Raw genomic sequence first — 26,684 nt, 5'->3', positions numbered from 1 at the left:
TACTTTATAAAGCAATGTCTCATGCATTTGTCCCGGTCACAAAAAAAAGAAATGAATGAAAAGAATCTTGATTTGTTTCTACTCAGACTTATTCTTTGCAAATAAGTCCAACTGTAGAACATCCAAAATTTGTGAATCCTTAACAGGCACATCTGTTTACAGGTAACATTTGCATATTTCTCTACCATCTGAAATTTGAACCAAAACCCAGTTTCAGGAATCAAAAAAGATGGCATGCCAAACATTTTTCATTGAAAGACTCATTGTCGTGATGTCGTGCCATGGATGAATCTTGATAAAACATCGAGTGGGCAGTCAGTAATGTTGTTGTGCATCTCCAAATGGTCAGCAATAAAGAATAATTTACAATAGGCAAACTGGTAAATGCCATCAAAGGTTGACTGAAACGAAAGTGCTCACTCACTGTGCACTGTACTTTTACAACAGATTAAATTCATACTTTTAAAACTCCTGAATAACATTTGAAGTTGGTAATAAAACAAGCTACAAATTGTGAACTAAATATTCAATAGTCAAACACTGCTTCCCCTCCAAAAAAATATAAACAATAGAAAGACATTTGTAAAAATAAAAAAAATCTATAAAACTGACTCAGGATTGAGCAGGCAAAAGTACCATAACAATAATTTAGACTTGAGTTTTTCCATGCTTTTATCGTCAAGTGCTTGTTCACGGTGGAAATTGGGTCTCTGTAAATAATATTACAAAGAGTACAGTCTAAACCTGCTCTTTGAAAAGTGCGATGAGATATTAGTTTGGATAATATCCTGGGATTACTTTTCGAAGCAACACTTACACAACACAAATCTCAAGCCCACTGCTTATAACTGAACTCACAATCACACTGTAAGAAGTTAAAACCATTCCTCAGACATTTTAACTACTAACTTCCTGAAGTCCCATTTAAATTGTATTAAAGAGAAAGGGTGTACATTACCTTATTTCCTCAGCTGCTGCTCCCAGTGTGTCCTGTGCAGGTAACATCCACACTGGTAAATAACTGCATATAGTGCCCACTTCTACCAGGAAATATTCAAATCACCAGATTACATTTATAACAGCCTTCTCTGGAAAGTGTACATAATGCCCTGGATGAAATACAAGCTAAAGTAAAACACAAACACAGACAAATAAATTACAACAGTGTAATATATTTTAATATTTGCAGACAACTAAACAAAATCACTACACACTGGGGGGGCTTAACATCTAGTACTCCAGATATATTATTTATTTGTAGCCTCTTTGAGAAACACCTCAGTTCGTAAAGACTTTCTGGATAAATATTTGGGGTGTATAATGTGCACACAGATATATCATGTCGTGACTCCCCCACAACCCTTCAAATAAAACAAGTTGTGCAATCATGAATGCTTGTGAAGGTCATTTCAAGTCCGAGAAGTCTGGTAGCACCCCAATAAACACTGCTGCAGGAACTGGTGCTTTTTCCTGATGTGACAAACGTTGGCTGCGACATTTCACTTTTTTCTGAGTCTCTTCATGAATGTCACTTCATCTCTGTTCCTGATCCCGTAGCTAAAGATATAAAGAAATACGGAGAGAGAAAAAAAAATTTAACCAGTGCTGATGATAACAGCATCACAAGTGAAGAAGGTGATTCATCCACTTACTCTTTGAGTCTCATCTTGTCATCTTCAAGCTTTTCCCCTTGAAATACTAAATTATAAGTTCTCCAAACATATCTCCTGTCAAAAAAAGAGGAAGCAAACAAATGTAACAAATGATACGTTTGGCCATTAAAATTTTTTTTTTAAATCCCTTTTATGCTCTTGAGTTTGAGTGTGTTTACCAGCTGACATGTTTCACTCCGCCTTCACGTTGTTGTTTCAGCTCCATGAATCTGCAAATGGCCTTCTTCAGGTCAAGGACAGTGGCATTTTGCACCACCACTATGGCTTAGTGTTAATGAAACAAAAGAAAATGTTATAAAGTGTAAAATACAATACTAATAATAATAATACAGCTATAAGTTGTGTAATGATGTTCAAAAATTTAAGAAAATACACAGTATTATGCGATCAGACACTTACGCATTATTTCGCCATCTGCCTTCAAAACCCTCACAGTCATTGCCTGGCCATACTCCAAAGCAATCTGAGAATTTACCTCCTCCAGAGTCACCTAAAGATAAATCCACGTTTGATAAGGTTTCAGGAAAGTTAACAGGACTTTCTATCAATCAGTACAGATTCTGACAAACTCTTTTTTGCCCAAAACACATGTCCAGTAAGTGCAGCACAGCTAAGGTGCTCAGCTCAAACACAATCTACCTGGAAGGAGCAACATAATGTAACACTGAGCCTTGGTGTTTATTAATTAAAAGGCTAACCTGTAAAAACGAGTTTGATGTGTAGTAAATTACCTTTTGCTAATAGTGCTGAAATAATTATCCAATTGATTAGTCGATCCACAGAAAATGATTAAGTAGTCACGTTGGGCTCTGTGAACTTTTTTAAACTATTCTCATAGATTAAGTCAGTGGTTCTCAAATTTTTCACATCAAGAACCCTTAAATTGACACAACTTAGACCACAAACCCCCATTTAATAAAATTGTGTCCCAGGGTCCCCCATCTTTTTGCTTTTAGATGTTTTATTACATGACCCAAGTAGTTATTCATTCTGTCATTATATTACTTATGGATGTAATTGTATTGAAAATAAAAATATAAATAATTTTGCTGGGGACCCCATTTTGACAACCACTGGACTAAATAATGCATCTATTAGCATAAAAATAATAATCAACAGGCTGATCAATAATAAACAATTGTTAGTTGAAGCCCTAAATGCAACCATTTATAATAATTAGTACTTTTATAATTCATCTGTTCAATAGTATTTCCAAATAAACTCTGACACTCTCAATAATAATAATCTCAGAGTGGCAACTTAATTCTTCAGGAGTTTAGATGCCCTTCACTAGATCTGTACACACAATTTTCTCAGAGGTGCAAGCAGAATTAACATTAGACTTTGTGGTTTGTTTGTTACTGTAAAGAGTTGAAACTAAATTTAACCAAGTGTAAGCATTTCTAAACCACATAAATGAAATTGCAACTGGTGGACTTAAGTCACATCGACTTTAAAGATATCCCAAGAAAGATTAAAGAAAGCAGGATGGATCTAAATATTTATATATTTTAACACCTTACAAAATACTGTTATGATGTGTTCTTTGGTTTTTCATCACAGGACACTGCGTGTAAAGTGTATTACAGAGAGACCAAACCAACCTGAATTGGTAGATCACAGAGTAAAGGGTCCTGAACGAGTCGAGCAAGTCCCTCCTCGAAAATATCCAGGATCTCTGAGTGAGGAAGAGCCTCCTCATCTTCCTCCTCTGTCAGGTTGTCGTTTTCCACCTCTTCCTCTTTTACAGACAGCCCTCCTCCCACTGCGCCCTGACTCTGCTCCTCCATCACCAGCCACCGAAGTCAGTCAACACACAGCAGCCCTGTGTTTTTCTTGTCAGGCGGGTAATGTTAAAACTACAACTGTTCTTTACCGATGGGACAGGAAAAATGCTAAAACATTTTAGTGAGAGACTCAACAAATACAGCTTACAAACATTTTAACTGGAAACGGTTTCGCAGCAAGAAGCTACGAAGTAAACAAACAATGTGTACAGTTAAAATTAAATACCGAGAGGCAACCGTAGCTCAATATAAACGGTTCCCCATAGTGAACGTAAATTCAGACACCGCTTTATTGTGTATTTATTAACCAGGCAAGTATTGCTGTTGTTTAATATTGTTGATTGATTATTATATTTTGTTGTGTGGTCGTTGAATTAATTAAAAAATACACCTTCTATATTTTGTTTCCTACCGAGCAATAAAAGGGTAGCACCGGCTTTCTCTTCCGCTGCTCCACATGCAGAAAGCTGTCCACAGCAGGGAAACGTCAACAATTTGTAAGCTGTGTAAAACAGTGTACCTACATTGGCTTTGATATTTTAGTCGGTAGCTGTTAGCTACAAATATTTCGCGGCTAACATGCTTCTTTTTTGTCCAACCTGCGGAAATGTTTTAATTGTCGAGGAAGGACAGAAGTGCATGAGATTCGCCTGCAACACCTGTCCGTATGTACACAACATCACACGAAAGGTGAGTTATTTTGTGTCAAGAGATGAAATATCACAGCATACACTATGTCACTTCAGAGTCTTTTACATTTTTTCAATCAGAATTACAGTCTATACTAAGTATTTTAGGCTTAGAAAATGCTGCTCCTAGTTTCACGGATGCCTTTTGTTTCTGTGAACGTTTCTTTTCTGCAGGTAAATAACAGGAAGTATCCAAAGCTGAAGGAGGTGGATGATGTTCTTGGAGGCGCTGCAGCTTGGGAAAACGTGGACTCGACTGCTGGTAAGTGACAATAAAATAATTGATGGTTTATTGGCTTGAGTTTACCACTGTATCAGAGGCCAGAGACTGCAGTCTGACAAGAAATCTTCTAAACCCCTCTATTGTCTCGGGTATATAATGCTTGTTATATAATATCAAGGGAAAATGTTATTTTAATATCAACATTTTGTGATTCTCAGCCATTTTTTAATTTAGCTTTTTATTTAATAGCTGAATTCAGGGGTGTAATTTTGTAAAAACGTGACTTAGAACACATCTTTTGATCATTCAAGATAATTTAACACATCAAGTTCAAAAGGTTTTACAGCACTACCTATGCCTTTGCACTGTATGAGTATTGCACTGCTGAACTAGTAAAATTCCAGTTTAACTTGCCAACGCTTTTCTGTTCTTTCAAGCAAATCTTTACCAAAAATAAAGGCGGCACACACACATTTTGAATTAGGTGGAGATGACCTCTATTATTTTGAATCTCGGTGTACAGCTGTATTGTCTCATACACGTCCCCTCTTTCACAGTACAGTTACTATTTGTATCTGTTTACAGAAACTTGTCCCAAGTGTGGCCATCCTCGGGCATACTTCATGCAGATTCAGACCAGATCAGCTGATGAACCGATGACTACTTTCTACAAATGCTGCAATGCCCAGTGTGGACACAGATGGAGAGACTGAAACCTTTGCACTTTGAACATTTTGATGAATTTAATGGGCTCTGATGGAGATCCTGCTGGTTATTTCCAGTTACTATTCTGTGTGGAGGTCCAGCTGAATAAATCTTCTTTTTGTCTCTGCAGGTGATATTTCCATATAGTATTCACTTCCCAGATATTAAAAATCAGTTTCAAGGAAAACCATGTTCAGATTTTTTTATTGATAAAATAGTACCTGTATACAACAGTCAAACAAATTTTGACTTACAGTTATACATATCACAGACATTAAGAGAGCAATGCAGACCAGTATTATCCAGAACAATGGCATACAGTACTGCGTATTAAAAGTTCAATGCAATCCTTCAACTCAAAACTATCTTGCACAGCTTAGAGAAAGGAGAAAAAAAATCCAATGCACATAGTCAAGGAACTAGCCAGTGAGACTTCTTCATTTTGATGTGTGGTTCATGCAGACAAACTCTGCACTTGGTGAGTGAAGGTGAATGGCAGTTTGGGCATGCTGCGGTGGAACAATGGTTGTTTTCATTGTTCGTAGTAATCAATGGAATCACAATGTCATTTTGCAAGATGTCTGATACAATCATTTATCTCAAGCTTATTCCTAGCAGAGAAGTCACTATTTAGTATTAGTCAAAAAACATCTGTATTATCTAACATGCATCTGAGCAATGCAGGTACTCTCTAAGGGCTGATGCCATATTAGGAGGGCTACAGGCTAAACTGTATTATGTGATGATGGTGCCGCCACTGTAATTTGTTTGCCAACATACTTTTTTATTTTAAAACTAGCTACCTGTGGCACCAACAATCAATCAGCCTAAAGTACCAGTGAGAAGATACTGTAATGTGGAGCAGTGCATCAGACGGACACATGGGCCAGAGGGAGGACACAATATTACGGAGCTGTCATGCAGTGCGTCTCCCCCAGTAACAGTAAAACTCTAGTCTACTATACTCTGAATAAGTGCATGTATGGTGAGATTAACTCAGCTAACAACAAACCTAAGTAAAAGCCAAAATTATACACTGCTTTTACTCATGAGATGACACAAAGTCACCACTGTAAACCTTATTTATTTTCCTTCAAAGTCAAACGGTACGGTTGAGGTTTTTGTGAATGCATCAGAGGGGGAAATTCTAACTTAAAGTGCAAATCTTGGCTTCATTATGAAAATTAAGTATCTAATGGACACAGCTCAACTGTAAATCATCGAACATTTTGTAACTTATGACTTAAGCTCAGAAGATTAATATACATATCAAGTAACGTACGTTTTGACCATTCCCAGACAACAAATACGTCAGTTTACTTAAAGTGGTTTGTTAGTTTTCTCACATTCAAAGAGGGATAAACATAAAAAGAAAACCTAGGTTTGTTAAGAGCAAAATTATGGACATGGACAAAAATGTTCACAGTTCTCAATATCACAATAATGGATAAAATATTTGAAATAAATAGGGGAAAAAAAACAAAGCTTAGCTAGCATTCTTGACTTCAATTTACTTGCCGCTCAGCAAGATTCACATATGATTTTAAATAAATAAAGTGACCATTTTCACAGCTTTCTCTAATTCAGGCTGTCTCTTTCCAAAGATGTTTTTCCCATTAACATGTGTAACATCATCAGACTCTTTATACACGATCAGACGGACCTGTGTGACTGCTTCCTGTCCATCTCTGTGATGTTTTTGTGCTCTACACCTTCTGTAGTTCGCTGTAATGTGTACAATTCATATGCAGGTTTATACATGAAAGAACGAATTGTGCTGAAAGACACATAGTAAATATTCTTTGAACTAATGAGAAAACTGCACTTTCAATTTAAGAGGGCTACACAACACTTTGCAAAAAAAGGGAGGGGGAGGGTTGTAACTACCAGCAGGAGTAGCTGTGACTTTATGTGTGTGCATGTACATGTCTCTGTAGCTTACAGCTGTCGGTGGTTAGCATATACGCTTGTATGTGTAAATGTAGCCCTTACAGTAAGGGCAGGTGTGTGTCACGTCCTTGAGGTCATCAATCAGACAGGGAATCAAGCAACAGCCGAGATCACACCTGAAAATGAGGAGCAAAAATATCATGTTGCAAATTCAAACACCTGCGGTTATACAAACTAGTGGCCAGAAAATAAGAATTGGGTGTTCAGGTGGAAGAAAAAAATACTTATGTCTGAACATGCACGCACATGGGGCCTTACGGTGAATCCCGGCAACAACAAGTGTCTTTAATGCTACTTGATGTAATCTTGGATTTCTACAACCGATGATGATCATTTCATCAGCTGGCTTAGTTAACATGGTTGAGGTGAAAAGGACTCCCACCTATATTGATTTCCCTCAAATTTAATTAAATTTTGATGTTAAATATTGTCCACACAAATGATCAAACTATGATGGTTACGGTATAGTGATATAGCGAATGCCTGTTTTTCACCAACGTACTGAGCTTTATTTCATGATTTAACCATCTGGCATCACTGTGTCTGAAAAACTTTGCGTGGGCTCTAAGCATGCATAGAACCATGCACCTTTGTCTGCATATAATTTTGACAAGAGAGTTAAATTACATTGTTACAGCCGGTGCATTCCCTGCCTGGCAGCCAGGCAACTAGGGATGCAGCGATTACCGGATTTCACTATTAACTGCGCTTTAAAACGTCACGGTTAATTAATCGTAAAGGCTCCGCGAGGGTTTCTGTTGCACGGAACGAAACTGTGGCAACTTGCATAAAACAAAAACAAAGTTACAGGAGCAATGCACCAGCTTAAGTGTTGTGCTTATCAGAGGCTACTGTAACTTACACTGGCTAAACTATGGCAGAGGGGCCAAACATTTCGGCTACACTAAGACTGACCAGGTCGTCACTGAAGATGACGGATCACCTGTTCAAATACTTGCCGTTAAAAGGTTCCTGCTAAAGGAGTGAATAACTACATTAAACTTGATGCAGCACCTGTGGGATCACCATAGCTTTGAACGCCCAAGTAAAGGTAGGCCTAATACATTATATTAAATAACATGGCAAGTTGGTAGGGAATTAAATATAAACGTGTCAATTACAATCGATGCCGTAGCGGTAAGACTTGTGCTTTCAGTCCAACGTAAACAAACCAAGCAAGTGTAAACTTTCAGACCCACCGCTGCGATTTGAGACATTTATTTTCAATAACTTGGTTTGTTGCTGCGTCGAGCAACGCGCACTGCACGGCGAGCTTGCGCGCATGCCGCGGTCAAAGTAGTTGAACTTTAGCGCCGAGCAGCTTCCACACAGTACAAATCACTTCTTTTCTGAAAGGGCCTTTATGGAAGACAGAACGTAGTCCTCTCAAGACCTTCAGTCACTGAACATTTAACGTTACATCCTGTTGCCTCCTTCTGTCTGTGTTGAGAAAATGTTGCCAGGTGTAAAACACTGACATACATCAGGAGCTAGACTCTCAGGACTATAGGCTACCACTTAACCGCATTTCAGTTAACACTGCACTCAATTTCTTTCTATCATTTTCACTAATACTTATATGGATGAGAGTTGATGACAGTAACAGTTCAGTTTATTCCCCTCCTTAATAACAATTTCCCCTGGGGGATAAAAGTTAATATTCCTCTTATATTAATAATACTTACATATTATAGAAATATAATTGTTAATGTAATTAAATATTAAAAATCAACTTAAGTCATTACTAGTGTTGTGAAATTTATTAATGCATAATAATCGTAATTATCGTGAAACCGTGATTATTTCTCTGACAATAATCGTACCAACAAAATCTATAATCGTTGCATCCCTACAGGCAACATCTGCTCCTTAACACTGATTTCAATGAAAACAAGTAACTACTGGCATCCTACTAGAACAGAGGTCACAGACAGCTCTGTATGCAAAATATGCATACAAAATTATTGCACAATACAAAGACGCTGACTGAATGAAGAACATGCTGGTGAAACTTGTAACTCCAGATGTCTGCATATTCAGAGCATATTTTGTCTTCTTTTTTGCATATAAACGGGTTGCTGAGAACAGGCTGGGAATGTGAAGCTAATGACTTGATCGTGAGTTTGAATTCTATTGTCTGACATAGTATAATTATAAAAATACTATAACACTTCTGTACCTGCCAGCTTAAATTTGTGACGGAGGGTAAGCCTCAAAGACATAAATCAATTAACTGTTACCCATGAGAGACAGAAAAAATATATTATCTATGGAAGATACACAATATGAGACCATAAAAGGATGTGCAAGCCGACCCCTTCTTCCACCCAGTTAAAGGAGTCCTGTGTATTTTAGAACTGCTGTGACTTTAATATGTTACTTTCTTTAGTCTTGTGTGTGTGATACATATTTATAAAGCTGAGGGTGTGAGGCCAACAAAAACTTTCCATGATGCTACAAATCCCACCACAAACAACTGTTAAGTCACCTTAACCAATCTGCTACCAGACCTCTTTTCTGCTCGACTTCTGACCTGTGATCTACTTACCCTACGAAGAAGCAGAAGAGGCAGAAGAGTGTGTTCATGAGTCCGACATCGTGGGAAATACGGGTGACGATTGCCTGCTGACAGTGCGGACACACAGTCTGCACTGGTGAGGTCTGGAACATTTCCCCTTGCAGTACAGTCACAGTGGTGGCTGCTCCTGGAGGAGCCAGGACGGTCGCAGTGTGACCTCCCATGTGGACAAAGTGACTGGGACCGGGACCCATCTGTCCTGGCATTGGGTGTGGAAAGTGACCGGGCGGAGGCGGGTAGTGGCCACCTGCGTAGAAGGAAATTACACTTAATATTCTGTATTTTATATCATTTTAGGCACAGGTTAACTTGTATGGTGGGCTTTATCATGATGTTTAGGTATTTGATTTGTTAAGCTGGGGGGCCTATAGTGATGGAGCTACACCCAACTGAAGTAACAAATAAATGTCTTGCATGACTTTAAAACTCCTATAAATGATATGAACAATGAGTCCAATGACTGATGTTCAAGTGTCACTAGTACTACCAAACCCACTGAGAATTAACACCCAACATTGTAGCTTTATGTAGCTTTTAACCATTTTAAACTGTCTGTTTTGGTTTTACAGCTTACCAACCACAACTAGATGAGATAACAGGTGAATAAATATTTGAATTACATCACATTAGGTGGTCAAAAACATGACGGTGAATAAAAGTTAATGTTGCTCTGTCTGAAGGCAGTGAATTGCTTGCTAACAAATTAGTCTCGACTACTTTATATATCAATCATATGCTGTGGTAATGTGTCTGATCTTGTTGTGATGCTTTACGGATTTATTTGTGTGTGCAGGCTGTCTGCAGCACCTGGTGGTGGAGGCATTGGCATGGGCATGGGTCCTTCTCCTGGGACATGTGGGGGAAGGAAGCCTGGTTGTGTGGCCTCATATGGTGGAGGACCGTAGTCTGGAGGCAAGGGCTGTCCCTGTATAGGAGCAGCTCTTACTGTTTTCATAGAAAAAGGAACAAGGATTACATTGAAGACAGGTGTATACCGGTATGAGTCAGAGTCAACGAATGCAAAAAAATTCATACTGCAAGTCTTTATCGTGACAGTTTACTCAAACCGCAATGATTAAAATGTGGCGTGCAGATGCATCCTGTGGGGTTTGATTGTGCACAGTTTGATAGTCATGAAGCAAAATTGGCAAATTGCAAGAAAGTACATCAGAATGTACAGTAAAAATGTTGCAGTTAAAAACTTTGTGCTGGGCAACCTCTCCGGTTTCCTCCAGGTAGTATGCAGTCATAGATTTCCTCCTATTGACTCAAAAAAGTCAGAGATGACGCAGTTGGCACTAATTCCTTGATGTTATGTTCAAGAATTAGTCCATATCGCCATTATGGCATCACAAAAAGGCAACAAATTGCAAGCATGGTTTATGTTACAGCCCCGGAAATGTGTTTTAACATCAAATACTGTATTTTTAGCCCAAAGTATGAAAACGTCCATATGTATATAGTTAGAAGAACTGCCTGGGGCCCCAGAAACCACCATTTTCAAGGGCCTCTAATGAAAAATATGTCATCTGTTTGTGCCTTTCATTCATTTGTATCTGTTGTACACTGTTTTTTTTTGAAAAAACAAAAACCTTTATCTGATTTGACACAGAAGGACCCTACAAATACTGTATCTGTTAGTGCTTATTAACATTCACCGCAATCCTGCAAGTTTAGTTTTATTACCAGGTTGTCCATTCTTCTCCTCAATGAGTGGGGCACTGGGTCCTCCGGGGTATGGAGGAGGAGGGTCACTGGACATACTGGCCGGACGTCTGTATAGAGAAAGGTGTTCGGAGCTCACCTCACAACTCTCCAGGGGACTTCTACACAGAAAAAAAAATAAAACATGCACAGTTTCAGTCCCATTGCTCGTTACTCTCTGACACAGACTTCTATCAAGTCACAAAATGTTCCAACAAAAGTCAGAGGCTAATGAAGTACTTTGTGTAACTGCTGATGTCGATCTGCACATGTACCGCACATTTATAAAAAAAAAAAAAAAAACCACTGTGTCAAATGCAGTGCAGTCTTGAGCAACTCCGTGACGCTTACTCTTTTTAAGTTTAAGGCACCCTTGCACGGCCTGTTTTGGTGCAAGTTCGATGATTGAAGTGATGTACAAGTGTGTTACAGGGGTTCAATAACAGAAAGCCTGAGCACAATTTAATACAACAGCCCTAAAATAAATAACAGTTGTGAAACTCTGTGTGTAACTTCAGTCAGTGAGATGTTGCTGCCTCTCTGTGGTTATTATTGAAGCTATTAATAGTGTGTCGGTAAAAAGTCCAACAACAAAACATAATACAGGATTGTGAAAAGACCCCGTGCAGATCTTACTTATATATGTGTAACTGTCAGCACATTCACAAATAACTGGTAAACGAGCAAAGGTAACTGATGTAACTTATTTTAATAACTATTATTTTAATAAGTTACATATGCAAGGACGGGCAACATCTAGTAACTAGTAGAGACTGACAGTCTAACGTTAGTGGAGTTCATTCTGTAATTACCCAAAACAACAACAATAATAATGTCACCTTCAGTGCTCAAAATGTACTCTTTCTCAGTCTCGCTCTCAACAGAACTGCCATAACTGGGCTCATAAATAAAACACCAAGTGTGCGACACCAAAAATAACTTAAAACTGAAGAGAAAGATCGTTGAAATATCACGTCCGTTAGAAATGAACCAATCCTCGCCAAATTAACGCTAACGCTTCTCAGCTAACCATTTGCTAGCTAACTTAGATGTTTGGGTTTTTTTTAAATCCTTTCCCAGATAATCCAGCTCAAAGCTACTTGCACAACTAACCATGAATAACTTGGTTACGTAATGGGGGCAAGCGGAAGCCAACGAGAATGTTAACTTAAATCGGGACGTGTATCTAAAAGAAGTCTCTCGCATGATTATTACCGTTAATTGACACTATAGCTAACAGAGATTACGCGAAAAAGGTGTCAACGATGCTAGGGGTTGGCTGCTTAGCAGGTCGCAGAAAACCTTACCTAGCTCTTATATATTGTTGTATTGTATAAGTTGAGGAACGACTGACAGCAAGTTTTTTGTTTGTACTCAGCTGGTTCAGTAACTAGGAAAACAATTATGTGTTTGTGCAGCGAAAGCAATGCAAAAAATGTTTGCTAGCTGTCGTTAGCTAGCTAGCGTCGCCATACTAGGCACAGAAACAGAACATTATGCGCGAAACTTCATTTACAAATTAATGTACTAAAGGTCTGTGAAACATTGTTTCTGGTCGCGGTTGTAATAATGCAGCTGTCTGTATGCTCAAAAACAAATTACCTGCTTCAGTGAGAAAGGCAGCCTGTCCGCAGTGTTACTGAAGTTGTTTGACGTTAGCAGCTCCGTCCCTCCTGATGAGAGTCCACATCCGCTGAGACGGATTTACACCCGACGTCATTCATTATGTTTTACACGGTGACGGTATGTATCAAAACGGGTCACCTGGCAAATGTATATAATTACATATTATTAACTTAAAAAGTAAACAGCCCCCCCAAAATTAAAATTAAATAAATATATTTATTTTAAAAGTCTTAACCGGAAGTGTTAGTATGATGTCGTGTGTGCTTTGACGCTTCCAGCAAACAGTGGAAATTTCTGGTATTGTGTCTTCAGGGAATTGTTTTAAAAAAATTGGAGGTGTTGATTTACCTTCACGCTGTGACTTTGATGTTCCAAAACTTTCTATAAAACTGTCTGCATTCCATTTACAAGTACTGATAGGAAACTACTGAACAACCACAATTTTACTCTCCATGATGTACACATCTGGGGTGGTAGATTCATTCTCTTTAGAAATAAGTCCCTGTATTTCAATGAATGGATGGAAAACAATATTTGGTCTGTCACCCATTTACATTACATGAACATTCATTTATTTAGCTGACACTTTTATCCAGAGCGACTTACAATTGCTCAGGAACACATTGGTGTCTCACAGTGGATTCAAACTCAAACCAAATGCATGTGTCTTATCGACTGAACCATCACCACCCCTTAGAAAACTATGGAAATGTTTTATCTTTTGAAGACATTGGTACAAAATTTAATTTTCACTGCAACTGTAAACATTATGATAAGGTTGTCCAAAGCGTCCCATCCTGCTTTCTTTCTAATGGCAAAAAATACACTACCTCAAATGTTCAATCCCCTCATCTTCCTTCATTGATCACCAATTATCTAGTAAGACTTTGCAAAACAAAGTGTTCTGTGATCTCTTTACTCTCTCTTTATATCCAATGCAATACAGCTGAAACTCTGCTTCTCATATCTTCAGTCATTCTTTAAAACACAGCCTCTATTTATGTCTTCAAGAAAGAATTTGCATTGCACTACAAATACCTGTTGTTTATGAAGAAAAAAACAGCCAAAAAAGTTTTCATTTGTTACTTTTCTTTATCTTCATTTATTCTATTTTTTCAATTATTATTTTATGTTAATTTATTTTTTTCTTTAAAGATGTTATTCTTGCTCCGTTTCATGTAAGCACTAATGTTGACTATGCCAGATATTGATGTAAATTTTACACCTCAATAAAAAAAGAGATAGAAGGAGGAAACATTTAAAACAGCTTTAATGTTGTTTCACAGTGAAAATAAACTTTTTTAAAAAGTGTCAGCACAGTCCAACTGTAGAAATAAATATTTGCCGATAAATATATATGTAAAAAAAACAACAATATAATCATGTTATATTCACTGCCCTCCAATGGCCACAGTGAGAAACTACACGACACTAAATTCGTGGCTAAAATTAAAACAATTATCACTAAAACTAACATTGTCACTAACACCTGTCATTTATTATCATTATGTTATTATTTATTACTATTATTAACAATTATGCAGGTATCAACCCTGCGTGTAAGCCACGAATGTAATGTTGAGCGAATGGTTTTAATATCATGTCGTATTGAAATTATGATTACGATTAAATATTATTGTAGTTGGTTCATTCAGTTTCTGTTTGGTTACTTTGTTTTGAAAGGCCTAACCGGAAGTATAATATCTGGATTGACGCTATTTTATTAATTCAATAAAGTGTAGTTCTTAACTATGACCACTAGAGGGTAGTTCTGAGAACACTCTGCTCAACCACATGGGTCCGTCATACACACAGCTTACACATCTGCCAAGTTGGACAATATCTGAACAGTTCGAATTAGTAAATGAATAGTGGTGACTAGAAGAAGCAAGCTATTTTATTATTTTTATTTTATCTTCATAATGTTATCTTCTTTTTTGGGGGGTAGATGTGTCTGCCACATACGCAATGCTGCAGTTCTTCGCTGCGACCACTGGAGGGCAGTGAACATTCATGTTTCTAAATGCACTCAACCATAACACCAACACTTCAGATAAAAGTTTTATATTGTTAATTTTATGTTTCTGCATATTCAACTTTTACTTATTTTACAGTCCGTGTGTGTTATGTGCCTGGAAACAGCTATAACAATTGGCCGACCCCTCCCACCCTGCACACAAAGCTTTTCAGACACTCTCCTCCAGCAGGAACAAAACCTCTTGCCACAAGAACACTTTCTTTTCATCTGCAGCAGACCTCCTCAACAAGGCCCGGGTCCCCCCACACCACCACACCTGACACCACACATTACAACAACACTCAACTTTGAACTATTAGGGGAGAGCAGGGTGATTTGAGCCTGTGGGGAAGTTGAGCCACCCCTTGTTTCCCGGCAACCATGGACAAAATTGGTTATATGAATACCTATTTTTGAAGAGTTAATCATTTTACTCATCCTGTGGTGGAGAGAGGCCCATGGAATAAGTGATAAGTGATATTTTATGTTCAAGGAGTCCTGATTCTTGTGTCTGAGCAATTACAGACAGGTTTGAAAAAAGTCTTATGCATGTGTTAGTGCTTTAGGAAGTAACAATATGAGGCTATACCTTTAGCATGACATTACTCTTAAACATTTTGTTAAAATGGCAGGGATGGGGTAATTTGAGCCAAAATACCTGGGGAAAGTTGAGCCAGATATTTAACTGTAATGATGTGACCAAAAACCATCATGTCAGGCTTCTATGAATGTTAGACAGACAGGCTTTATCTCCTCTTGTGGATTTAGACAGAGTAGTGGGAGAGGTACAAAATAGGAAGTCCATTCATCAGGTGGCACGGGACTTGGCAATCAACAGGATGACTTTAAAGCAATACATTGATATGAAACAACTAGGAGACATAGTTGAAATGTTTCACTACTAAATGCAATTAAATTTTGGGAACTGGCAATTCAGTTTGCATGATAAAATGCCATTGATGTCACTGGCCCCCATGTGGGTGAGTCCACATTTTTTTGGAAAGCCATATTTTGAAAACAGTTTATTTTAGATCTAAATTGATTATTCCCAGGGATGCACCACATCCTAAAATATATGTACATATTTTAGTTGGAGACATTACTGTTATGTCCTCACTTTAAAGACACATCAAGTAAAAACTGTCTCAACTCACCCTACTCTCCCCTAAATTCTTTATAGCTCAAATTGTGAATTTTAGCGCATTCCTTGTTAATTATCCTGTATTTGTTTTGCATTGTTTGTATTAGTATTGTACTATTATTTTGTATACCTGTACATTTTTAATCTCTTTACTTTTTCTATAATAGTTCTGTATTTATGTTCATGTGTAGCTTCTGTTACATAACCAATATATACCAAGGCAAATTCCTCGTATGTGAAAAATGTATCTGGCAAAAAACCCGATTCTGATTCTGTTTTGACTCTACCTTTTTGTTGTTGTTGTTGTTGTTGTTATGGTATGGCTTCATCTAATTTGTCCCTAAATATTTATAAATTCAACCGACGCCCTTACACTGACACGCTGACCCCTTCCCCTCCTGACCCCTCCCCACCGGGCGGTCCCACCACGTCGAGCGAACGCCCTGTATCTCTGGAAACGTTTGGAGACAGCCAATCAGCTTGACTCCCTGCTACGTTAGTCGTTAGCTCTGGCAAAACAACAGCCCGTCTCTCTATTTGTTTCCTGTTAACATTGGCAGTCCCAACGCGGCCACTGAAAAACGGAACGTGTAAAATGTTAAATTAACGCGAGCGTGTGTTTCTGGTCGATGTTATCTGTGTTTTTTGGCGTTAGAGGACGCGGAAGGCAGAGCTAATCGGAGCTGCGGACGCGCTGTTAGCTCCTTGCTAACTGTAGCTATCGTCGGCTGTCCAGCTGAAAACGATGGGGTCCATCCTGAGTCGCAGAATCGCTGGTGTCGAGGACATCGATATCCAGGCTAACTCGGCCTATCGATTTCCACCGAAATCCGGTATGTGATTGTAACTCGGGTGAATTCAGGTTTCCCATAAACGTGGATCTTGTGAGGTAACACACTTGGTTAGCTAGTTCCTCTCTGTTGATTATCATTAGCTATAAAACCGCTAACTAGACAACGATTGGAAACACAAATGCGCCTGATTGCTGCAGATGGATCACTCAGAAGATCCCGTGATATTTACATTATGTATCAGACATTCTGCAGAGGACTGTCAGATGAATCCAAATTGGTTTTATTATTAAGTTACTAGCATCGTGATCACAACGCATTAATCATTGGGTGTCCAACAACACACACTTCGACTAAGTTTGATCCACATTTAATAGATGCTACAAGTGTATTTAAATTAAGTCTGTCGTAGTGTTTTATTGCACTTTCACTTTGTAGTTTTAAGATGTTTTCAAACAATTAAAACATAGTAAATATAAAAAGTAGCTGCGAAGAGAACCTGAAAGTATAATATTAACCCATGCCTGTCTGAAATAGTTTTGGGATTTGAGTTTTGAACTGAAATGACAAAACAATGGTTCTCCAAAGATTCATGTTACACTTAAACTTAAACTGTTACACTGTTAAACTGTTTTATCTTTACATGGAGGTCATTTGAAATAATTGCCTATAAATTGAGTTATTGTTTACATTGACACAGAAAGAAAGAAAATGATCAGTATCACTATATTATATTGCTTGCAGTGCTTTTGTTAATCACTCTTTTTTTTTTTTTTTTCTCTCATCCTCAGGGAATTATTTTGCTAGCCACTTCTTCATGGGGGGAGAGAAATTTGACACACCACATCCAGAGGGATACCTTTTTGGTGAAAACATGGATCTGAATTTTCTTGGAAATAGGCCAGTGCAGGTGAGAACGGCTGTTTCTTCATCCGAGTTGTTTTAATCGTCTTGAGAATTCAGAGCTGTATATTTTCCACAGCTTTAAAAAAAAAAACTGGTCAGTAACTCGATTCGTCAAACCATGTCGATAATTTAAAGTCAGATATCGTTATTCGTATTGCTGTTATTATTTCACTAGTTTCCATATGTGACGCCTGCACCCCACGAGCCTGTGAAAACCCTGAGGAGCCTGGTCAACATTAGAAAGGACTCTTTGCGCTTGGTCAGGTAAAGATAGCGAGACAATATTAAGATGAACTGTTTTAAGGAGAAGACTTTTGATTGTGCCGACTTAATGTTTGCCAAACCTCTTGATTGTAGGTATAAAGATGACTCAGACACTCTGGTGGAGGACGGTGGAAAACCAAAGGTTCAGTATGGTGTGGAGTTCACCTTTGATGCTGATGCCCGGGTGGCCATCACTCTCTACTGCCAAGCATTTGAGGAGTTCTCCAATGGGATGGCAGTGTAAGAATTTGATCTCAGATGAAGCTCTAGTAGCACAAAGGATGAGAAATAACAGAATCCGAACCTTATCAAGTCTTTCATTCATTAAAATGTAAGTGTCACATCTAAATCCATTTATGAATCCTGTCTGAATTCAGGATTCATTAAAAAACAGATTCATCTAACTGACACAGCAGCTTCATTTCAGTGGAAAACATCGTGCCAGAGACATTGAAACTCTGTTTTATGGGTAGCGAGATTGTAGCCTTAGAGCACAACGACTAAAATAGATACGCGGGGTCCTTAGCAACCACCAGTCACCATGGATACTGCAGATAAGACATAGAAGAAGATGAAAGTAAAAGTTCGTACTGAAGTTGATGTGTTATGATTCATCAGAAAGATCACATGTTGCTACTGTTCATTTTGTCGAGGGATACTAATGAATGGACCGGGTACTTAAAGATGACAGCTGCTGATAAATGTCTAAATGTCAGCTTTTGCCCAGGACTCCTTCATCTATCTGCACACCGACCGTTGTTTCTCTGTAACTTACAGTTACAGCCCGAAGAATCCATTAATGGTCTCTGAAACTGTGCATTACAAGCGAGGGGTGAGCCAACAGTTCTCCATGCCGTCATTCAAAATGGATTTCAGTGAGTGGAAAGAGGAGGATGTAAGTATCTGAGGCAGTTAGTGGAGTTTGTTACAGGAGCACAAAAACAAATAGTCTCCATGAGTGTTTGTTCATGTCCCCTGCTTCCACTTACACAGCACTCTGACTTATTACACACAGGTACATGTCCTCTGTTTATAATGGCATCATTGAATAATATAATGATATCTTTTCCCTTAAAGCTGAACTTTGACCTCGACCGAGGAGTGTTTCCGATGGTTATCCAAGCTGTGGTTGATGAAGGGGACGGTAGGTCACTAGAGCTGCATTACAGTGAGGACAATTATCTTTTCTCTTGAAACTGGCTGTACAAATGTGAAATGCATATTTATGAAATAGGACAAAATATTAATTATATAAGGATTTGTACTAATACTTTCAATGTTAGCAGTTGAATTGTAAGCTTAAATACACGTCTGGGTCAACAAATGTGTTAACCAGGATACTCTGTGTTCTTTTCAAGATTGCCTTGGACATGCTCACGTACTTTTGGCAGCCTTTGAAAGAGTATGTATACATCTAAATATAAGTAATCACTTGTAGTCTGTATAAAACAGGTTTTTATATAAGTAAAACATGTTTGGTTTTTTTTCTACCTCCAGCACGTTGATGGCAGTTTCTCCGTCAAGCCTCTGAAGCAGAAGCAAATTGTAGGTTTATGGATGTTCTCATTTCAGTATTGCCTTAAAGTTAAAAGTGGAATGTATTGTGGAAAAATAATTTTTATCTTGCTTTAATCTGTTAGTTGTTTTTTAATCACACCCCAAATCCTACTTAAGTAAATTGGGAAGCACTGTGTGTGTGTGCTACAGCATGTTGTTAATGCAATGCTGGAGGTTTGAGTGTCATTGACCTTCATACTCATTTGCAGCTTTTGAAAAAACTAAGCGCCACAAAAAAATTATCTGTGCTGACAACCATGGAAGTCTGGCAATAACACAGACAATGAATGTAAACTTATCTTACAGGCAGCTCAAAATAATTTCACACTCTCAGATTTTTTGTGTTTTTAATCTGTCTACAGTACATGTTAAGCCAGATGGATTTAATTTTGAGGACTAAACAAGACAGTGGAGAGAATAAGTTATACACTTTGCTTTCCAACTCCCTTGGACCTTATTGTCTTCATGGACGTGGGTTACTGAAAACGTGAATGTCAAATTTCTGTTACTGTTTCTTTAGGTGGACCGTGTGAGCTACCTCTTACAGGAGATCTATGGGATTGAGAACAAAAACAACCAAGAAACCAAGGTTTCAGTGAAAAGATTGCCTTATCACAGTGCTTTAAAAGTTCATTCATGCTTTATTTGTTTGACTTTTAATTTGACATGTTTCCTTTTTCCTTTTGTTTCCAGCCATCAGATGACGAGAACAGTGACAACAGCAATGAGTGTGTTGTTTGTCTGTCTGACCTGCGAGACACGCTCATCCTGCCCTGCAGACATCTGTGTCTCTGCAACTCCTGCGCAGACACTCTGCGTTACCAGGCCAACAACTGTCCAATCTGCAGGCTGCGTAAGACGTCTTTCGTTGTTTTTAGTTCTCCTCTTTAAGGCGTTTTATTAATGCTATTTCAAGAGAAGTTTGTCTAACAAATTTCCATTATTACTGTGTTTAATTTGACCCCGTGTTCCAGCCTTCAGAGCCTTGCTGCAGATCAGAGCCGTGAGGAAAAAGCCTGGTGCTCTTTCCCCCGTGTCCTTCAGCCCCGTTCTGGCTCAGACTATGGACCATGACGAGCACTCAGTAAGTCTCATGCACATGTGTACGATCAGTTAAAATGTAGCTTAAAGATCTGTTGCAACATCAAGGAGAAACTGGGCATGAATCAGGTCTGCGGGATGCTGTATTGGAACAGACGAAAATCAAAAGTGTTAAATTAACTCCATCCCTATGTTAAAGTGTTTCACACTGATAGCACAATAAAAAAAGTCAACAGGGAAGAATGTGATCTAGATTTATGCCAACTTTTATTGAGCAGCAAATTGGTATGTTGTGACTAACGGTTTTTCCTGGCTCAGAATGGGCCTTTGGGGGGGGGTGACTTTGCACGACAATAAGCATGATCGTTCAGCTGTTTCACAAATAAAACCATTTTCTGATATTAGCCTACACCACTGTGGTTAAGGTTTGATTAGTGCTAATGTTTGGATATTCATCATAATTTCAGATAATATTAGGCTATAATCTACTATAGTTTACCTTTAGTAGCCTATAATATTAATTCTAGTTGGACAAAACAGCAGTTTCATTTGTGTGGGTTATTAAATTATTGTGCAAAAAAAATACTCTACATGATGGATAATCTATGATTTGTTTATGCAAATTGCTAACTTGTCAGTAATAAAAACTGTGCATACAGAACAACAAGTTCAACATTTCTAAAGTTTGCTGTAGTGCTGTAATTTCCCGCCTCCTCCTGGTTGTGACTGGTTGGTTCACGAAAAGTGACTTTAACGAGCAACTAATGTACACGGCTGCATGAAAGGCTCCCGATCTCCCTGCGGAGATTAGCAGGCAGGAGAGAACGGGAACAGGTGAGTGTCACGTAGTGCCCAGATCTGGAGAGGGCGAAAGAGAGTCCCTGTGCCGGTACGCCAAAGACTAAAATGTAAAAGTGACAGTACCGGCACACTTTAAGCACAAACGGCTTTTATGGTGTGAGAAATAACAGGAAGTCATTAGCGTAAGATTTGTAGTGGAGCATTCAGGTGCAGTCAAACCAACCAGCAGCTCGTTTATTAATTCACCGCCTGCTGCATGTGTGTGCTACAGCGGCTGTGGATGAGAGGAGAGGTGACTGCTGAAAGTCAAGACGTATTTAAGTTTGTGTTCTGCTTGCTCAACAGTTGTTGGATAAATGGCTATTAAAACACATTCGCTCGCTAAAACCTCTTTGGGGGGCACCAAAAATTTCTCTACGCAGGAAAAACCCTGACCAAGTCAACACCTCCATAATAATAATAATAATGCTCCATCCTAATAATCTGCCTGCAGCTGCTTCAGAGTTGATTCCTAGAGGCTTCCAGGATCCCAAATAAAAGCAAGGCGAGAGCTGCTGGATGTTTTTGTTAAGCAGTGGCAGAAAATGGATGTATATGAAATGTTGCATTAGCCACCAAAACCTAACCTGTTTCTCCAGAACAGACTGTCAGACGTTTAGATTTCTTTATTTTGATTTTATCTCATATAGACATTACAGCTTTGTAAGGCATATTATACTGTATGTTTACTGTATGTTAGGGATCTGGCACCTAAACTGGCAATAGCCCACCTCTGAATGAAATAGTTGAATCTTTAGTGCTCTTTTATAAAAATGCAGCCGTTTGTTTATCAGCTGCGCATTGTCTCCACCGGTCCATTTCTATGTCTTTTTGCAGGGCACGGACTCGGTTCCTCCCGGCTTTGAACCCATCTCGTTGTTGGAGGCTCTGAATGGTCTGAGGTCGGTGTCTCCTGCCATCCCATCTGCTCCCCTATATGATGAAATCAATTTCTCCGGAGGTCTGGGAAGCGACAGCAGACAGCTGAGCTCCCCGGAGCATTTAAGCGATGGGAGTCTGCAGAAAGGCAAAGTCAGCAAGTCACCCGACAGGTAACCTCACAATGAGTATGTTTACGTGTGCATGCAAACACACAAACATAACCGTAAGAAAGACTGTTAGGACAGGAAATGCGGTTCTGTGTAAGACGTACGTGTTCGTGTCCAAGTTTATTCTTAAGACTACAACACCTGGCGGGTGTGGTGTAATTGTAGTGAAGGTCTGTGTAGGTAGCTGTGATCGATTGTATTACCTGTTCTACTTGTGTCTTTATTCATTGATGAATATTTGTTTGTTGCCTTGTCACCCACCCCAGCACCCTTAGGTCTCCATCCTCTCCCATCCAGGAGGAAGATGAGGAGAAGCTGTCTGAGATGTCTGATGCTCAGCCACACACAATGCTGTCCACCAGCCCCGCCCCCACAGACGTAAGCTGCCACCTCACTACCGGAAATTTAAACTTTGACCGCAAACCAACACTTTAACAAGATGTTTTTCCTTCTTCCTCCAGGCCACGGCAACCGAGGACGTGGCAGAATCCCTGTCTCCAGACGATGGTGAGTTTTCTCATAATTATGTGACACTGGTAAAGATTTGTTGGCTTTGAGAGTTAGATTCATTGACATTTACTCCTCCCGGGTGATCCAGAAGACAGGATGCATTCTGGGGGAGACATCCTACAGGACTGCAGCAGTGAACACAGCAGCTTGACCAAAACAGAGAGCGACCCACCGGGCGACTTGTCTCTGCCAGGTAAGAAATCCTTGACGAATAATTGATGGGTGGCGATGGCTCAGTGGATGAGACACATGCTTTTGGTGTGAGAGACCTTGGTTCAATTCTCACTGTGACCCATCCACAATTCTGTCCCTGAGCATGACACTTAACCCTTAGTTAGGGCTGGGTGGTATACGAGGTATACCGATATAATTTCAAAAGAGATATGAAATTAGTTAATACCGTTTATATCAATATAGTTTGATGTTGAGTTAATTAATGTTTGCGTAAAGTCCTGCCAGCATTTGCTCCTCTCTCCCTCACCGCGCAGCACCTCCTCTCCATCTGCGAGGGGAGGGGCAAACTCTCAACATTGCTGGTCGACACTGTTAAAGACCGGGCTTGTAAAAAGAAAAACACGGTTCATTCAGTGTTTCCCACACATACACTTTACTTCGGCGGGCCGACCAGGTTAGGCGACACATTGGAGCATTTATCAGAGAAACACGGTGATTATGTTACAAGTCATGACACTGTGGATATTTTACAAGAGCGGACCAGGTAAAGCGACAGTGAACACACCAGTCAGATGTTATTCGTTAGCTACCACGTTGGCTTTGTTTTGATAGGCTACGTCGTCAACACACCTCCTCAACATGCCTCTTAGCAGAAAATACAGATATATATTTTATACGGAATTCTGCCAAATAGTACCGGGATATGACTTTTTGGCCATATCGCCCAGCCCTACCATTAGTTGCTCCAGAGGCATACGACCTCTGACATATATAGCAATTGTAAGTCTCTTTGGATAAAAGCGTAAGCTAAATTAATAAATGTAATGAATTGACTACACACACAAATGACAGCATTGTCAAATACAAATGGTCTGGTTCTTATTTGCTTATTTTTGACATCTTTCTAGCTGATAAATCTGTCCTGGTTCTCTAATATTTCCCTTCTTAAATCCAAGACTCAATCCGTGTTTCCTTGTGCTTTGCATCTAACCTGTGTGCTCTTATGCTTCTCTGTTTCCTAACACTCTTCTGTTCCCTCCTGTCCTGTCACTTCGTACTGCCTCACTTTGGGCAGCTCTAGGTCCTGATTCCTGCTCTATTGGTTTGGAGGAGTAACCGTGGTATGTAGGCTTTCCTGTCTGCTCTGCTTCTCTGTATATGAGTTGTACTACTGAATCCTGTTCCATTGTTGTTTATCACAGCTAGAAGGAAAAAAAGACCCAGCAGATAGCTTTTTAACGTAGACAAGATGAATAGTGACAGTTGCTTCTTATACACTGTCCTTATGTGACGTCTGACTGGAAACTTCCCTTTGAGCCATGCTGATAATCTGTTGCTTCTTCCTCGTCAGGGTCATCAACAGAGTCAACAGAAAGCCTGAAAAGTCAGAGCACAAATTGCTCCAGTCAGCCTCTCCTGTGTCCCACAAGCAGCCTTCATTTGGAGGATGAACACCCCTGACTCTGATCCAGCTGTTTCCCTCCCATGCATCAGAACAGATTCATGCTTTACAAAGATCATCCAGTCCCTCTATTCCTTCTACCCTCAGTCTTCAGATTCTGTGATCAGCCCTGAAAGGAAGTTCACTTGGATGAAGGAGTACTCTGTTTATACCATCAAGGTCTCTGACATTAAAAAAAAAGAAATGTGACTCCTGCAAAGATGCTCTTGAAACCTTACCTTTATGACTGATGTTTTAAAAAAAAAAAAGAAAAAAGATATTGTTTCCTCAGATCTGAAAACATTTCATTAACTGTCAGATGGTGTTCAGTTGTGTGTCTTGGCCCAGAGTTGTGGTCTAGTAATGTGGATTTCACAGAGATATTTCACTGCCTGTCATGGGTGGTGCTTTTAAGCACACGTACTTTAAATTAACTCTATTGATTGCTTGACACTAAATTCACAGGAATTTATAAATACAGTTTGTGTTTAGTATATTGTATTCATCAGTGAAATACATGAATGACTTGTTTTTCCAGTCAGTTGAATTTGGGTTATGAGCAGAAATTTAAAAACATATTGTATCTGTGTGTCTACTTGAAGTGATTTTGCACTCCGACAAAATCGTTTATAATCCATTCCTTATATTAACTTTATGATGAGATTACTATTAAGTTGTATGCGGTCTTAAACATCGACATGCCATTATTTCAAATGATGTGATATCATATGTACTTAACTGTACCATAACTGTACTAGAATCATGTGTTGTTACTTTCAAAATTGTATAGTTGCATATATTACATAGAGAGAAAAAACCCCTGATATTAAAGCAGTGGAAGTAGATTAAATTAACATGCACATTATTTAAGACTTGGATAATCGATTAGAGCTACAGATTCACACCCTAACAGCTAAACTCAAAGATAGCTAAAGCCTGCAACAAGTATCGATGCTCCAGCTAAATGTATGCTGACTCAGCATGGCACAGTAAGTGTGCTTGTTGTAGATGTGGCAGATCTCTGTACAGTCTTTTTGTGGCAATGCCAGCGTCTGCTTATGTGATGTAGATGCAAAATAAAAGGGGCCGGGTGTTTGTGTGGCTGTTACGCAATTACTTACCGTGGTCCTCTATGTGTAGCGCCATGCATATAGATCTATGTGCCTTGAACTGGTATGGCTGCCTGCTTGTTGCATTGGACATTAGTGTTCTTATAAATGCTACAATATACACGTTTCAGCCCGTAGACAGGATTTTGTACAGAGCCTTTCTTTTTTCTTTTTTTTATCGCAAACTTCATGCTACTGGAAAAATGTATCTTGTTATTGCAATATTCAGTTGAACTGTTCATTTACTATGTTATGACCATGTGTCAATTATGCCTTTAATCTTAGTATTTAGGTTCAAGTGGATTCTCTTACTGTATGTTTGATTAGAAGGAACCCATCCAATGCAATAAATGAAAACTTTAGCATTTTAATAATCAGGCTAGCATTTGCATGTGAATTTGTAGAGGTGTAAACCTCTCACTGCTTTTAAGTAACATGGTTAATTTGTCTTTATCCCTTCCCTGTCTGTGCCATTTCATCTTGACACTGTGCCTTCCTGTCCTGACCACTATTGACCTGGTATCCAGGATAACTCCACAGTAGGTGGTTTGTGGCTCTCTGTAGAATCAATACCTTTCCTCGTGTGTATAGCAGCATGTGTATAACAATAAAGAGCAAAGATTCAGTACTTCAACAACCAGTTTTTCTGATTTATTACAATACTTAGTTTCTGTTTATTTGTCTGCAAATCTGTTGCCCACCTACTGCAATGTCATTGTATTTGATGAAAATATTTAATTTGGTCAGAATTTGAGCTTTGGGTCCTAAAGTAAAATGACTGCTCATTCCTCTGACATTGCTAAGATTATGACTTTCTAAAATTAGTACTGTTATCTAGATAAAATTACTCACCCATCACCAGAGAAACACTTTATGGGGAGGTGTAACGTGAGCTAAATGTTGTTAAAT

General features: G+C 38.9%; 4 protein-coding genes across 10 annotated transcripts; 2 read left to right on the top strand and 2 right to left on the bottom strand.

Moving 5' to 3' along the window:
* Positions 1-1,152: 1,152 nt before the first annotated feature.
* snrnp25 (small nuclear ribonucleoprotein 25) lies at positions 1,153-3,687 on the bottom strand. The gene is made up of 5 exons (XM_046035012.1): positions 3,278-3,687; positions 2,073-2,163; positions 1,832-1,937; positions 1,653-1,727; positions 1,153-1,557 (listed from the first exon to the last, which is right to left on the bottom strand). Exons 1-5 carry the CDS (start codon positions 3,461-3,463, stop codon positions 1,500-1,502), a joined length of 516 nt encoding a protein of 171 aa, XP_045890968.1. The 5' UTR covers positions 3,464-3,687; the 3' UTR covers positions 1,153-1,499.
* A 172-nt stretch (positions 3,688-3,859) lies between these two features.
* On the top strand, positions 3,860-5,264 carry polr3k (polymerase (RNA) III (DNA directed) polypeptide K). 3 transcript variants are annotated; one of them, XM_046035033.1, is made up of 4 exons: positions 3,860-3,957; positions 4,089-4,150; positions 4,324-4,411; positions 4,958-5,264. In XM_046035033.1, exons 2-4 carry the CDS (start codon positions 4,100-4,102, stop codon positions 5,083-5,085), a joined length of 267 nt encoding a protein of 88 aa, XP_045890989.1. In that variant the 5' UTR covers positions 3,860-3,957; positions 4,089-4,099; the 3' UTR covers positions 5,086-5,264. The 3 variants fall into 3 exon arrangements, with proteins under 3 accessions (XP_045890989.1, XP_045890982.1, XP_045890978.1); XM_046035026.1 differs by having other exon boundaries at positions 3,869-3,957; positions 4,085-4,150; XM_046035022.1 differs by having other exon boundaries at positions 3,905-4,150.
* Positions 5,265-13,050, bottom strand: cdip1 (cell death-inducing p53 target 1). 2 transcript variants are annotated; one of them, XM_046034994.1, is made up of 6 exons: positions 12,912-13,050; positions 11,292-11,431; positions 10,413-10,550; positions 9,576-9,852; positions 7,070-7,143; positions 5,265-6,802 (listed from the first exon to the last, which is right to left on the bottom strand). In XM_046034994.1, exons 2-6 carry the CDS (start codon positions 11,365-11,367, stop codon positions 6,621-6,623), a joined length of 747 nt encoding a protein of 248 aa, XP_045890950.1. In that variant the 5' UTR covers positions 11,368-11,431; positions 12,912-13,050; the 3' UTR covers positions 5,265-6,620. The 2 variants fall into 2 exon arrangements, with proteins under 2 accessions (XP_045890950.1, XP_045890958.1); XM_046035002.1 differs by having other exon boundaries at positions 6,665-7,143.
* Positions 13,051-16,561: 3,511 nt separating this feature from the next.
* On the top strand, positions 16,562-26,409 carry mgrn1b (mahogunin, ring finger 1b). 4 transcript variants are annotated; one of them, XM_046039987.1, is made up of 17 exons: positions 16,562-16,926; positions 17,676-17,794; positions 17,966-18,054; positions 18,148-18,294; positions 18,832-18,949; positions 19,132-19,198; positions 19,413-19,456; positions 19,552-19,599; positions 20,132-20,200; positions 20,305-20,464; positions 20,586-20,695; positions 22,330-22,544; positions 22,808-22,919; positions 23,003-23,048; positions 23,140-23,244; positions 24,301-24,346; positions 24,577-26,409. In XM_046039987.1, exons 1-16 carry the CDS (start codon positions 16,839-16,841, stop codon positions 24,339-24,341), a joined length of 1,578 nt encoding a protein of 525 aa, XP_045895943.1. In that variant the 5' UTR covers positions 16,562-16,838; the 3' UTR covers positions 24,342-24,346; positions 24,577-26,409. The 4 variants fall into 4 exon arrangements, with proteins under 4 accessions (XP_045895943.1, XP_045895934.1, XP_045895917.1 ...); XM_046039978.1 differs by having other exon boundaries at positions 19,132-19,222; XM_046039961.1 differs by lacking the exon at positions 24,301-24,346 and having other exon boundaries at positions 16,564-16,926; positions 19,132-19,222.
* The last annotated feature ends 275 nt before the right edge of the window (positions 26,410-26,684 follow it).

This window comes from Micropterus dolomieu, linkage group LG02, assembly GCF_021292245.1.
Source record: "Micropterus dolomieu isolate WLL.071019.BEF.003 ecotype Adirondacks linkage group LG02, ASM2129224v1, whole genome shotgun sequence".
NCBI classification, from domain to species: Eukaryota; Metazoa; Chordata; class Actinopteri; order Centrarchiformes; family Centrarchidae; genus Micropterus; species Micropterus dolomieu.
The sequence above is the reverse complement of the archived record's forward strand: the minus strand, read 5'-3'. Positions and strand labels throughout refer to the sequence as shown.